General features: G+C 39.3%; 2 protein-coding genes across 5 annotated transcripts; both read right to left on the bottom strand.

The window, feature by feature from the left end:
- Nucleotides 1–2: 2 nt before the first annotated feature.
- LOC147136297 (growth hormone-regulated TBC protein 1-A-like) lies at nucleotides 3–6,979 on the bottom strand. Its single transcript, XM_086051448.1, has 8 exons — nucleotides 6,930–6,979; nucleotides 5,121–5,269; nucleotides 4,174–4,332; nucleotides 3,962–4,086; nucleotides 2,191–2,287; nucleotides 1,174–1,346; nucleotides 749–934; nucleotides 3–680 (listed from the first exon to the last, which is right to left on the bottom strand). Exons 2-8 carry the CDS (start codon nucleotides 5,209–5,211, stop codon nucleotides 567–569), a joined length of 945 nt encoding a protein of 314 aa, XP_085907574.1. The 5' UTR covers nucleotides 5,212–5,269; nucleotides 6,930–6,979; the 3' UTR covers nucleotides 3–566.
- LOC147136296 (DCN1-like protein 1) lies at nucleotides 6,871–12,252 on the bottom strand. Of its 4 annotated transcripts, none has more exons than XM_086051450.1 (7): nucleotides 12,189–12,252; nucleotides 11,107–11,323; nucleotides 9,991–10,159; nucleotides 9,721–9,851; nucleotides 8,422–8,504; nucleotides 8,252–8,348; nucleotides 6,871–7,871 (listed from the first exon to the last, which is right to left on the bottom strand). In XM_086051450.1, exons 1-7 carry the CDS (start codon nucleotides 12,228–12,230, stop codon nucleotides 7,792–7,794), a joined length of 819 nt encoding a protein of 272 aa, XP_085907576.1. In that variant the 5' UTR covers nucleotides 12,231–12,252; the 3' UTR covers nucleotides 6,871–7,791. The 4 variants fall into 4 exon arrangements, with proteins under 4 accessions (XP_085907576.1, XP_085907578.1, XP_085907577.1 ...); XM_086051452.1 differs by lacking the exon at nucleotides 12,189–12,252 and adding an exon at nucleotides 12,027–12,169; XM_086051451.1 differs by lacking the exon at nucleotides 12,189–12,252 and adding an exon at nucleotides 11,417–11,906.
- Between the last annotated feature and the right edge of the window lie 2,804 nt (nucleotides 12,253–15,056).

Genomic DNA, 15,056 nt, shown 5'->3' with positions numbered 1-15,056 from the left:
CATTTAGTTTGTCTTAAGTTTATATTGGGATGTTCAGACATTTCCTGGTAACGTCACACACTGGCTTTCATTCACACTCGATTGGGCAGCAAATCGAAATAACCCTTTTGCTCTGCATGGCACTGACTCCACTTGCAATTAGTTAGAAATGAAGTGAAATTCTTGCCTCACTTTAGATATGCTGCAGTGGCCTGGTTTCTTGCTGCCCAGTCTCTTGCATAATAGAAACCTCAATTTCAATGAAGTGGTGACATTCTGTGAAACAATACAATATGATTTATAAATCCTCATCACCCTATAGTCACCAAAATACACTGCAAAAAAGAAATACCCAATGTTCAAACTGAGAAATTTCTTTGTAAATTGTCGCTCTCCGGTGAATTAACATGTTCCATTTTTAAAAATGTTCTTATTTTTACGTGAATGGTGTTCCCACGTTAGACATGCAGCGCCCTATTTTCTTGTAGCCCACAGTCTCGTCTTGGATAATTGTTAGTACAAGGTAGGAGGCCCTCGTTCTCTCTATTGATGTCATTTTATCCACGCGTTTCGTTCCATCTCAGCCTTCAAGGCGCCGTGGTTTGGATCGGTCTGGATTCTTCCTCGATTGCTTGCCGGCATTTGTCCCGCAGTTGATCAATGGTTGCCATAGAAAGACTGCCTGGTTCCGCAAAGATTTTCTGCAAAACCACAATGAGGGATATTGCTTTCTTGCCTTATTGTTGCTTACTTAAGGTAGCTCAGGCACCTGCATGAAGGTGTGGCAGTCCAGCGTGAAAACTCCACGGGGTATCCGCTTGAAACACCGGCACACGTCCGTCAAAGAGCGAGCCCTCAAGATTTCCGGCTGGTGGTGTCGGATGAGGGTCAGGGCCACCCGGAAAAGCACCTTGGAGCCTTCATAGAAGAGGCAGTCCCACACACGCAGGACGGTCTGACAGTACAACAGTACTTGGTAAACTAGAGAACGCATTTTTTTTGTAGAAACTGCATATGAACAATGAAATTCCTTCTGAACAGCACAATGGCCTTGGCCACCGGGAGGCAGTTATGGTATAACAGTTATGCAGACACAAATGAAGAAGAATTTGAATACTTCTACTTAGTCTTACTCTCCGTGATAACAGTGTGTGTGCACATATGTAACTATGTCTGTCTACATCTTTCGGTCACCTCAATGGGGAGAATGTCGACGTAAAGACAAATGAACCATCGGGATACCGCCACGCTCCATATGCCAGGATAGTGGGCCATCAGCTGGCCCACTGCAGGAGCTTTAGCCTTCACCAGCTCCTCGAGAACCTCCTGGTCCATTCTCAGGCCCAGCATAGCTGGGCTGTAGTAGTCTTAGGTTCAAAAAGCACTTTGTTAGTCTCCCATGCAATGCACGGCAATGTTTAGTCAGTGACTCTAAATTGTCCATTTGACTATTAACTCATTCACTGCCAGACAATTTCAGACCCTCTTTTAGACTAACGTTTAAAAAAAAAAATTTTTTTTAAATAAATAAATTCCTTGGATTGAATGTCTGGACTGTGAAAAGACAAATATGTTCTTGGCAGTGAATCAGTTAAGGACCTGACGGACTTCAAAAAAAAAAAAAAAAGAAATCAGTAATTTTTTTGGCCAATTTTTGTCTCTGTTGTAAAGTCAAACAAATCCTAAAGAAAAAGGTATTGTAATACAATCAAATGTTCCACCTGCAATTCATATTTCTATTGCTATAAGACAGTGGTGGGGAACTCACCTCCCCTGTTTTAGATGCGTCCTTCCTCCAACATACCTGATTGAAATCAGGATCACTATCAGGGCTTCTGAAGAGCTTGCTGATGATCTGATCATTTGAATGAGATGTGTTGGAGGAGCGAGACATCGAAAACATGCAGGAAGACTGGAGTTGCCCACCCCTCCTTTAAAGCAATAAATGACCCGAAAATAAGTTATTCTATTCATTATATATTTTTCAATTAATCGTACAATTAATCGGATATCTGAATTTTATTCTGCCAAACATCAGAACTGGCATTGGCTTGCAAAAATCCAGAACATTTGGGTCCATTCTCTATATTTGCCCTGTGACTTACTGGCGATCAGTCCAGTGTGTAGCTCACCCCTCTTGCCCAAAGTCAGCTTGTAAAGGCTCCAGGTTGCATCTGTTCTATGACGATGACGAGCGAAATCAAATCCTACCTGGTAGTATTGTTCCTAGCAGTGCATCCAAGAGCCAGAAAGCTTTCTCTTCATCTTTGGTGACGATGATTATGTAGCCTGCGATAAAGTTCATGCCCTGGAATAAATGGAGAGGGTGATGAAGTCAACTTCCAGGATGAACTTTTTTGTGAACCGTCGTGGGTTGAGGGTGAATAGTTTTTCTTTGTTTTATTTTTATTTGACGGTCTATTTACACTTGTATGACAGTGTTGCGTTGAGATATGGTGTCTCAAATTATTAATCCAATGAAATGAATGATAATGCCATCACTCCATTCCAGCCCGCAAAAAAAAAAACATTTTTGAAGTGTTTTTAAAAATGCACTCAATAATACTGTATTGTACTTTATAAATACATACTTAAATTGCATAATTAAATAAAGCATAAATCAACAGTTTTTGCCACTTTTTTTTTGCTACAAATCAATGGCCATTGCGCTACTCCTTCAGGTTTGTGCATCTTGGCCACTTGGGGGCAGTATAATACAGAGTTATTAATAGAGGTGGGTAGTCCATGGACTGGTCCGTCTATCCGTTAATGACCGACACCCGATTTGCTGACGTTATACAATAGATGGGAAACTTAAAAAAAAAAAAAAGACAGACTATGCAAGTGGATTTTCGTCTGTCTGTGTAATCGTCACTAACCTGGTTAAGTCCGAACGGACCACGCAGTCTATCATTGACGGACGCCCGTTTTGCTGACGAGAGATGGAAACGTGACCCAGACTGCATTGACTGTATATGTACAGCAGGTGGCGATATGCACCAAAGAAAGAATCATGACTTATTCAGGCTGACTAAGTAGTAATAAAGTAGCTTTGAATACAGAGACAGTTTTATAGAGAGGTTCATTTGAGTTAAGTTTTACATTTCTATTTTTATTTTTGGAAAGAGTATGGTTAGCAGGTTGTGAAATGGTATTTTTCAGGCCCACACTACATTTCAGAAGGTGGCAGTAATGCACCGAAAGTTATTTGCCAACCGCTAAAAGACAGAGAAGGAACAAGGTGAGGAAGAAGAAGAAAAAGAAGAAAATTCTAAGAAAAAAAACATTCATTTATTGTAATTTCTCATTTATTTCGGTTTCGAGGGACAAGGAAGTCATTTAATCCACCAGAATTGTACCTTTGGCAGCAATGTGACAGAGGATTCTTAAGGTAAGCAAAACTTTAAAGTAAAAGTTTTAAGAGTTAAAGCTGCAGCAGGCTCCCATTCAACAGTTCACTAAATTGGCAAATAAGTGTGGAAGTTATGTGAAATGTCAAATGTATATGAGTGTAGAGCTGTTTGAGCAGCAAGCCGACACATAATGATGTACCTCAGGGGCGCCAAACAAATTTTTTTGTCGCGTCGCCACATTGTAGTCATGGTGTCCCTCGGAGGGCCGTTATGACTGTGAACCCATATAAATATTCTAAACACATAAATATATGTCTTATATGATCAAAGATACACAACAAATTGATGGATAGCTAGTTTTGATGTTTACTGACGGAAGCACACTTAAAATAACATGATGGACTGACCGACAGACGATTACAGTTTGTTTTTTCTTGATGAAAAAAAACAACGGATTGACAAATGACAGACGGGCAAACTTTAGTAGAATGCCCACCTCTGATTTTAACTCAATACCTACAACACTCAGATTTTTGCCCGGAAGTTAAATATTAATTTTTTAAAACATCCACATGCATTATAAGTCAAGACAACCATTGAATATCATTTCTTGTTTTGGGGAACTTCACCTGACAGTAGCCCACAGCCTGATTATGTTGTCCATACGCCACAAGCACGTTGTACAGCGCCCTCTGCAGGCCCGGCTTTGACTCACTTTGGAAAAAGACGTTATCAGGAAAAGTCCTGGTGATGTCTAGTCAAAAAAAAAAAAAAAAAAAAGACAAATGCATTTGAGGGTGGTTGTGTTTAGTGTACTGGGGGAATGTAGATGATGTTGCACCCAAGCGGATGCTCTCCTTGAGCCGGGTGTCGTGCTGCAGGGCACCAAGAGACTGGTAGTAGCCTGGGTTGTTCTCCAGCCGATTCTGAGCGCCGCTGGTTGCCATCCACACTTTGGCCCGCAGCTCGCTGGGCACGCCTTTACGCACAAACCTCTTCACTTACCAAGTAAACACACATTGATCACAATTACCACATGCATGTGGTGCAAAATATTGACATACATGTACATACATGACATGCTGTACCATCATTGTGTGATGGTACAGCATTGATACACCATCAGAAATCGATGCTAGGGGTGATATACAATATTGATTTCACAAAATATTGCAATGTTATCCCTCTCAGTACAGTTTCGATGTGATCAAAAATCAGTACTGGGGGTGGTGCAAAATAATGATATATCAGAATGTATTATAATCCTATTTTACACAGTAGTCGACACCCACACATATGTCACTGTCCCTCTGAACTGTAATGACTTTTCCTAAAGTGACCCAAAATACATAAAAATCTCAAAGTTTGTGTATTCTGGCGCAGTGCGGGGTCAGATTTTTCCCATCGATTTTTATTCAGATGGACCTGGAGCTTTAGGCAAGGTTGAAGGAATTATGAACAGTTCCAAATACAAGTCAGTGTAATTTTAGCACAAAAGCTTCAGGCTTCTGCTTGAAAGCAAAATGTCACGACAAGCCAATTCAAGCATTATTTTGGGATGAATCATTATTTCAGTTGTTTATTTTTACTTTCCTCCATGAAAAAATATGTATTTTAAAACCTATTGCGTCGTTCAGGTTATAGGTCAGATTAATGGATGAAGAAGTTTTGAAATTATTTATCTTGGCCTCATTGTTTTTATATCCCATAAACCTGGCATTCAAACAGGGGTGTGTAGACTTTTCATATCCACTGTATAGCTCCTTTATGACTGCCTCGTTTGGGTACCTGTCAAGTCCTTCTTCACTTGCGGTTTGTTTTGAAGGAGCTTGGACCATCTCATGGACCTTCTGCTCAAGACACCTTCGTACTTGCTCATGACTTGTTCGTAGGCCGCCGGGTGGTCACGCCTCTGCGAGAAGCCGTACGGGTCGGTGCTGCTGAGGCAAAGGCCAAGGGAGAAGTGGAACAGATGAAAACACTAAGAAGGCGAAACAGGGGTTCAGCTTTACTGTCCACTTCTTTCTCTTCTAAAAAAATGACGGGCACAAACTGGAGCTTCCTCTGACTTGGGTTTCTCTTGCCGGGGGATTAAATGACCTGACTAGCAGGCCAATGTGTTTTAAGTTACAATAAGAATTCACTTCAGTATTAGCAGTCGAAATTGAAGAGCTTCGACATAGTCATACACCGTATTATACATTACAGGACAAAAATATACGAGTGTGTTAAAAATGCTATTGATTTAAGCCAAATGGGGCATAAACCATGGGTGCTGGTATCATGCACTGTAGGACAAATATCTGACTACGATTAACCACACATACCCCACAAACACAAACGCGCGCACGCACGCACACTTTAATTGTAATACAGAGTTAGCCAACCAAAATCATGCTTCTGGCAACAAAGAGCGCCGGTTCTACAATTTGGACAGCCCATCTTAAAGTTAAAAATCACCTGTCACTTCTTCCTGTCATGTCTTCCTCCATTGCACGCATCAGAAGTATACAAGACCGCCGGCTAATTAAAAGACATCATTGTTTCCTTGGGGGAGGTCGCCTTCCCCGTGGAGGTAAATAATAAAGCCGCCTGCCTGCCTGCCCGGCCGGGTCTGTCCTGTCTCACCTTACGGCACATATGAGAGTGAGGTAAGGGTTGTAAGTAGACACGCAGGTAAATGCAAATGAGATGCAAACGATAGACTGAAGTGGAGTTATAGCTGTGAAAAATTATCATCATCGATTTGTTTCGTTTTTTTCTTTTCAAACAAGAAAACCAAGAAGTCCTACATTTAAAAAATCGTTAATCATTAATCAACAATCAATCCCACACATAGGGATGGGCAATTACCAATACCAGGTACTGTATCAAAATAACTACCTTGCACTGAATGTTGGATCTCTTTGTAGCTGTTTTGTGCCATTTTTGAATGGGATTTTTTTATACAAGCGAGCCCTTGGCGCAGGGGTCAGTATGGTTATTTATTTATTTGCTTCCAAGCCTTTGTTGAATAGTGGATTTATATGCATTTGAGCATTAAAATGTATTAAGATGACCTTGTGTACATTGGTTCAATACAAAACAGACTTACATGGACCTTAGTACATAGCTATGTATTCAGCTTCCGTTAACAAATGATGGAGCAGAGATACTCAAGTGTGGTAGGTGGGCTCCCTCCAGTGGTAGGCAAAACAATTACAGTTCAGTTGTATTTTATTTCTAAGTTCAAAAACAGTTGCATTCAATATTGAAGAACTCTCGTTTTTAAACATTTGTGTGTATTTGTTCATTAACGCTTTTAGTGAATCATAACTTAGGTCGTTTATTTTACCATTAAGCAGTGTAAATGATCAAAATGCATGTTAGTGACTTACAATATTAAACGTGCCCTTTTTTTGTTGATGAGGCATACTACTTAACTGTATTCTCATGTAGGTCATTATAGTGGAACTTGGAGGGTTAAGTCTTTTTTCAAACACAGTACTTGGTGTAAGTTTGAGAATCATTGATAGTATAAGAGGAGCTAAATCCACGATTATGGAAAAACTCATGCTTTTATTGATCTTTAAATGGAACAATATATACTGTACTTACATGAATGTTCATTCGTCTCTACCTGTATCATATTCAACAGAAACATAACAACTGTATTATTAATAAGGCTTGTTTATCATTCATTTTGCGCTGTAGCTTCAGAATAGCTCCAAACTGCTGCCGGGCAGCCTAAAAAATTGTCAAGAACGCCTCTCAGGTTTAATTCATTGATTGGTCTTGAATGTTCAGAACAGCAGACTCGAGAGTGAATCGATTGTTCCAAGCCAAGAAGTGCTCCATTTTGCCATAATCCATTCAAGACATGATTAATCAATTCCAAAAGCCCATTCCTACGCTGATCTGTTACGACCAAACTTTCCTTGGTGAAAGTATCAGAACGAACCATAGCTATGACGCAGAATTTTTTTTGGGATGGACATTTCACGGCAAGTGCCAACACTGAAGATGTGATCACAGCCTCAAGGCAACACACTAGAGTGACATCAAACCCATGAGACATCTTAAAAAGCACATAAAAGAATGCTTTATAAACAGGATCATATTTATATTATTCTTCATATAATTCTCTTTTGTAAATAGATACAGTATGTACGGTCAAGTTGTGGTGCTGGTGTCGTGAGCACTCCTTTGTCCTTTCTTTTCCCGTCCATTTACGCTCGTCTCGGCGCTGCGTCCGTGTCCATCCCGGAGCGCAGTGCGCTCGCAGGATTCCAAGGATCCGGCAGGAAGAGCCCGGATTTTTCCGGCAATGTCCCTCCTCCGCACTCTCCTCCAAGTGCTGTTGTTGGCCACCATCGTTTAAATTAAAAATAATAATAATAATCCTCCTTCAAAAAAATCCCAATGAAGTCTCTGTAAAACAAATAACTCTCCTTCCCAGTGTTATTTTTTTTTTTTTTTTTTAGAGAGTTTTATGTTTTGTTCCTGTTACGATTGGTCGAGCGAATTCCACAAAGTCGTCTATAAGCACTGGCCACGCCCCTAAAGAAGGGAAAAAACATGGATCAGATAATATGGTAAATACTTGACACCTGATTTAATGTAAAATTACGGTGGTACCTTGTTTTACAAGTGACATTTGTTCAAAACCACAATTTTGTTGTATAGTATGCACTACAACATATAATAAAAGAGACTATGAAGATTTTTTTTTTTTTAAGTTTGACATAGTGGAAGTGCAATATTCAAGATGTTGCACGTTACTAATGCTAGAAAATTTGTGTTTTTAAACTAAAATTACAAAATGTCATCAATTGACATCATAATATATATATACATACATACAACTACATTTTCTTCAGGCAATCCTTCATAAAATGTTTTTCTTTGCCTATTGCCTATTTTGGGTTTTCAACTCTTACCCTCCTCGTCGTAGTTGGACAAGTCGTCCGCGATCATGTTACCAAAGTCCAACAGCAGGTTCCAAGTGTCTTTTGGGATGGAGCGTTTATGGTGCTCCTGAAATGACCCGTTGCGAAGATTATTATTTATCGTGCTTGAACAATGCTACTTCTGTAGGTTTTTGACTCACCAAAAGAAATCTATTCCAAAGGTCGAGAAACTTAAATCTTCCTAACAGAACCAAATTCCAGTAAGCTACGGCCATCTCCAAGTCTGCAGGAAAAAAAAGCAAAAAAACAAATACATTCACCCAAGTAATCTGAGGTTTGCGGCATTTCAAAATGATGTCATAATACAGTACAGCTGGGCTTTCATCATTTACAATTTCAAAATTTACTATTTATTTTAAACATCAAAGTTCCATATTTTTTTTTCTAGTAAAATGAAGAGTATATTCTCATAATACGGTAATTTTATTCTTGTACAAATCATGACTTCAATCTGATAAAATTATGGCTACATTGACATTTATCCTCATTGTTTACAATTCAACCAAAATTAATTTTGGACTTTTTTCCTGAATAAAAAAACGTTATGCTCATAAAATTACAATTCCCCCCTAAATATCTTGACAAAAACGAAACTTTTCTGTTATCATCGAAGGACTTCTCTCATAAACTGAAGTTTTTACTTTTACTATTACAACTCTTGCAAAATTGACCTACTCACATGATTTGAATCTTTAGTTTCATGAAATAAACTTTTTATACTCACAATACAATTACTTTTTTTTCTCTCCAATGTTACAAATCAGCTGACAAAAAAACATTCTCTCAGGAAAAATCACCATGCTGCATCAAAAGGACATTCCTCATGAAATATTGGAGTTTTTCCAAAAATATGTAAATTATGTAACGTATATAGTGAGGTAATTTTGCAAAATGTTATAAAACTTTCATGAAATTCAATTTTTTTGTAATTTACAGCTTGACTCTAATGAAATTAGTTTGTTCTAGTAATATTTCATGAATTTCCCTTTCCCTCCCTCATTTATGAACCTCCCAAAATTGATTATTCACATTAAAAAAATCTTGCTTCTTAAGTCACATAAAATGACACATTTTTCTTCTTACATTATGGCTTTATTCATTTACTAATGCTCCTCATAAACAGACTTATTTCACTGTAATATTACAACTTTTTTTTCTTGTAATAAACTGTGAAATCAATTTTTGTCTCCTAATTTACGACCATACTGTCATTCAACTACATCCTTTTCTAATTATACATTTTGCCACTCTCACTTCTAACCTTTTAAAAAAAAAAAAAAAAAACATGTTCCCATTATTTATAACTTCCCAACTGACTTTATTCTTGTAACCTGCCTTCATTAATAATATTCTTAGGAGTAGGAGTTTCACCATCTGCGGCCCTAAATCTGCCCACCTGCATGTCTCCTCTTCTGTGAACATTGAGTGATTGTCCTTACCTAAACCCTTCTGGCCGGGATTCTTGGCAAAGTTAAAGGTGAACTGGTAGAAGTCCTTGAACTTGCCGCTGTCTTTCAGCTCCTGCTCCAGTCTCGGTAAAAGGGCCTTGAGCTTGTCGGGGCTGTCGCACCTACAAGACGGGAGAGGCCCCCGAATATACAACATGGCAGCGTTGCTGATAAACAAAAAATGGAACTGCGATACATGAGCTACTATTCTTTAATTCTTCGTATACACACGTGGACTTTCCTTCCCACACAGCGGCTTACCCGAGCTCCGTCATGCCGTCCAGGAACTCCTTCTTGGAGAACTCGCACTGTGTGGCGGCGCGGAACTTCCACGCCACCACCAGAACGCTCATGCTGGCGGGATCCAGCAACAGGTCGTCGCAAAACTGCTGGATGCCCTCGATGCCGATCTTGTTCTCATCTTGGGGATCTGTATGGGCAAGTGAAGTAGATTGAGTTACGTTGTGTAGGAATTGTGCTATTAATCGGTGATTCTGTCTTTTTTTTAACAACTCCTAGGTACTAAATAGTGTTGAAGGCCCCTTTGTAATTCCACGGGTTCTTCATTGAAATCATTTCGAAAAGGTTCCAACTTAAGTATTTACAGTAGTTGTAATTTCATGTCTTGCATGTTTGAAGCAGCTACATTGTTACTAAAAATAAAGTTCTACTCGTTTGTTAACGAATAAATGTTTCACATTCATATCAAACTAATTGGGCAAGGCAAAGATTGTTAAACGTAGGCAAAAATGTTTGGTGAAACTTCTTGATACTCCCTAAACAACAAGCATCAAACTCAAGGCCCGCAACGTCATTTTATGTGGCCCATGAAGGCAAATCATGTGCGTCGACTTCCATGTTTTTTTTTCAAATTGTCGACACAATTACTACGGTGTGATCCGCAACAATAATTTGTTTTACATCCCTGCCATAAACAATACATGAGCATTATGCAGTACATGAATAAGTTATTTAAATGTGACATCATGTGATTGAATTGTGATCGTTTTGTTTTTTTTAACTCGCTGATCAGCCCAAAAAATTCAGATCGTGTAAAGCCTAATACAAAACTCATGAAGGTGCTACTGAACTTACTGGTTTTATGTGGTGCTTAATATTATTCTGCAAATACACACCTTCCCCTTTTGCAGTTGAGTAAATCAATACCACCTAACGGGGCTGTCCCGATCCGATCACGTGATCGGAAATCGGGGTTGATTATGTGTTCTTCATTTCCTGAATATTTAAAGGTCCAAAGCTATAAAGAGCTTCTCAAATTAAACAGTAATAGCTTCATTTTATATTACACAATGTTATGTTTTGTTTTGGGTTTTTGGGCTGCCAAAAAAGTGTGATCGGGACATCCCTACCACCTACCTTTGTAGCGGTTGAAGAGTTGCTCCAGCTTCTTGCGGTCAACGGACGTCTTCATGGACTCCTTGCAGTAGAGGTCCGGGTTCTGAAAGTAGTTGTCGGTGGCCACCTCCAGCTTCCAGTCATTCTGCGTGAGGCAGTAGACGGCCGTCTTCTCGCCCGCCTGTGTGAAGGACATGAACTGCCGCACCTTGTCCCTCTGCGACGACTTCAACTTGTGCTGCGCGGGTAACAGGGCAAACGGGCGGTCAGCGGCGAGCAGACCCCACAGCGCCCACACCAGGTAAAGACAGAACAGCGCGCAGAGACACACCAGCGCGCACAATACTGCGTCCGCAGGCATTCAGGACGCATGGGGGGGAGTGAGACCTAGTCCTCGGCAACACTTAGGAAGGTCCCAAGTGCGAGCCCTCACATGACTGATGTAATAGGAGCCACCCTGACTATTTGTAGGAGTTTTAATAACAGCTCCCCTGAGGTGGCATTTGTTTTTAGCTCTGCTCTGAGGCCCACGAGCCGTAGGTTGGCCACCTCTGAGCTACGCTTTTAACAGGACGCCCATCATGTTTTTGGTAAAGTGACAGTAGACTGTCATAAGCACTATTACGTTATGGCGACCTCTGTAATACAGGGGTATAACAAAGGCACTGTAATAGCGGTGTTGGGAATGTGAATCGCCGGGTTAGCATTGTCGAGCTACTGGCTAGACGCCACTCAATTAGCTTCGGTATGATGTTAACGTTAATAACACGCGTGCTATGGTGTCAGTGAGCTTGCGCGTGTATGCGTGTCGTAACTCGGGATTCGCAACTACGGTGGCCGAGCTTGTGTTATGTTAACATGCTTGTCTGACAAACAGAGGGGGACGTTGCGGCTAGCTGCGATGCTAGCTAGCTGCTGCTGCCCCAAAAATATCAACTGACCTTCCGTTGAGAAACAGCAAGCCAAACGACATTCGTTGGTCAACGTGGAGTTTGGATGCGACGCGAGCGTTAAAAGGAAAAGAGACACGGCGCCAGGCGTGTTATAAGACAGCGCGGCGGCGAACGAGACGAAAGGGGATTGTGTTTATTTTGGTTACCTACCATTTTCACACCCGCTAGTTCACCAGTTTGGGAGCCGCTCATTTGTGCGCATGCGCGAAAGTCGACGAGCAGAAGGCGCAACTTTATGAATTCTCACGTCGTTGACAGTATTTTATTGTTTTATATTTTTTGTTGCGCATCTTATTAAACAAAAATTTGAATTTCAGTGTGAAACACCGTAATTAACTTACATTTTAACTTTTTTACTAGATCCACTAACAACAAAGAATAACACTAACAACAACAAAGAATAACACTAACAACAAAGAATAACTTTTAAAACTTTTTTTGTCTCGCAAAAGATTTGAAGTTAGGTCTGAAATTGAAAAAACAAAACAAAATGAGAGCCCCACTGCCACCTAATGTAGTTGATGTGCAATTACACTTTAGACATCTTGTATGTAAAAACAAATAAAATAAACAATGTTCCCCATGTCAACCCCCCACCCCCGGCATTGCACCACATTCCCTCAGGGGGGCCACCCTACTTTTTACAGAAGGACTGTCATAAAGAAACGTGTATAATTCAAAGACACATTAGACCATGGGTCTAAAAACCTAGCAAGTTTTGACATTTGACATCAGTGTTTAACATTAGTGCGGCCCACACCTTTTTTGCCGTGTCGGTACCCTAAGCATTTTACTTAGTGGCTATTGTAGCTCAGGTTCATGCCAGCTTTCTGTAAAACTTATTCTGAAGTGACACCATGTTCAAGGTAAAGACATCCTGTCACCCAGTCACAGTCATTTCTCATTTATTTTTCAAAACCTGTCACGAAGAGAAAGGTTGGCGATGAGAGCAGCCAATTTAAAAAAAACAAACCGAATGTTTTTTTTCTGAGCACTGAAGCATGCAGATATGTCTTGAATGCACAAAGAAGTTGCAGTGCTAAAAAAAAATGCAGTACTCAACTAGACATGTTGATGAGTATGCAAAAGAAGATGAGTGAGAGGACTGCTTCCCCAATCTTGTTCACGTTCTTAAAAAAAATTATTTAGGGATTAACTGCATACATATTGTAAATAGCCAATATTTCTGTTTGTGTATTTTAACCTTAAGAAGCACTTGTGAATCCTATCTGTGAAAAGAAAACCATCAAAACCATCATTCTCATCATCATGTCCAAGTTGTGTCCTATACATTACATAACACTTTCTAATTATGATAAAACTTAAAAAAGAAAGAAAGCGAGTAAGCTCAATAATAATAATGTGAATTACAAGAAGATGAAAAATATCATATTTGGGCCATCCATCCATCCATTATTTTATATATCACTTATCCTCATTGTCATGGGTGAGATGAAGCTTATTCCAGCTGACTTTGGGCAAAAGACAGACCACACCCTGAACTGGTCATGATAGGGTGAAAATAGTGCAAACAAAGGCATAAATATTAAGAGATAATATAACAAATGCTTTATTTAGATTAGGAAATAAAAAAATAAAGTGTCTCCCATACAAATACTATCATACATGTTTAAAACATTTAAAGGCTCATCTTACATAACATTGTCCTGCAGTTAAAGGTCAAATATGAGACGTAACGCTTCATCCCTGGTCAGAAAGTTTTGCTGCTAGGAGGTTCAGATTAGTTTTATTTGCATGAGTGCACTCTGTAATATGTGTGGACGCCGCACAAAAATATTGCTGATATAGACAATCTTCCGCAGCCAGCCTTCCCTCACCTTTTTTGTTTCACAAGGAAGGGACTTAAAAAATATCATTACATGATGACCCAGCAGGACTTATGCACCTCAAATAGTGTCGAATAAAAAGGAAATGTCTTAGGGTCATGACAGACATAATATATAGCACTGTGAAAAAGTCTTTTATTCTTTGATGCTTCCATCCATCCTTTGCAGAAACCTACTTTTCTACCTTTGTTCCTATCTTTTTTCCTTCCTGCCTTCCTTTCATCACATGGTTTATGTTTATGCAGCTATTCTTCTGTCACATAAACTGTTTTCTGCCTTTCTTCCTTATTTCCTTCTTTCTACTTCAGACCTGTTTTTTTTCTTTACTTCCTAACCTTGTTCCATCCCTCCCATATTCATTCATGCCTTTCATGCACCTCAGATAGGCTTTTCTTCTTTCCTTCATGATGTCCTGTCCCTCCTAACTTCTTTTCTTTCTCCCTTCAGCCCCCTTCTCTTGGCCCGCTTCTTATTTTCCTCCCTATCTTCCTTTGCTTATGCCCTCCTTTCTTCTTCCCTTCCTTTCTGTACTTGTCAATACTGCTTTTGAATCAACATTCTTTTTTTCTTGAGGCATATCATTTTCCATTATTCATGGTAGCTGAAAACAAACATACATCAGTTTTTCTATTCCATTTATCCTCATTAGAAGGATACACTATATAATGTCGTCAGTTAATCACAGGGCACATATAGTAAATAATCATTCACACTCACAATCACGCCTATGGAAAATGTCTATTCAATGACAATTATTTTAATAATAATAATAATAATTATAATAATAATAATAATAATAATAATATAATAATAATGAATAAGCTTTATTTTAGGAGCACCTTTAAAAACATTTTTTCAAATACCACAACTGGTTCATAAAGCAAATTTGAAGCTTCATTTTCCTATCACTACCGATTAATGAATAAGCAGAATGTATTTTCTGTCAAGCGATGGAGATGTAGTCCATCCTCTCCACTGCTTGACAAAATACTGTTTTATAATGTTAAATTACAGTTTGTTATGCTTAACCAAGCATGAATGCTGCACTCAAGGAAGGTGGAAGTCGGATTTAATCACACTCGGATTGTCCCATTTCTGATGTCAAAGCATTCCTGATAAATTCTTTGTTGATCTAGTTAATCACAACACATTGTGACCTCTAGAAAACCTT

The sequence above is a fragment of the Filicampus tigris genome, chromosome 14 (assembly GCF_054856515.1).
Source record: "Filicampus tigris isolate MCC_2025a chromosome 14, RoL_Ftig_1.0, whole genome shotgun sequence".
Taxonomy (NCBI): domain Eukaryota; kingdom Metazoa; phylum Chordata; class Actinopteri; order Syngnathiformes; family Syngnathidae; genus Filicampus; species Filicampus tigris.
The sequence above is the reverse complement of the archived record's forward strand: the minus strand, read 5'-3'. Positions and strand labels throughout refer to the sequence as shown.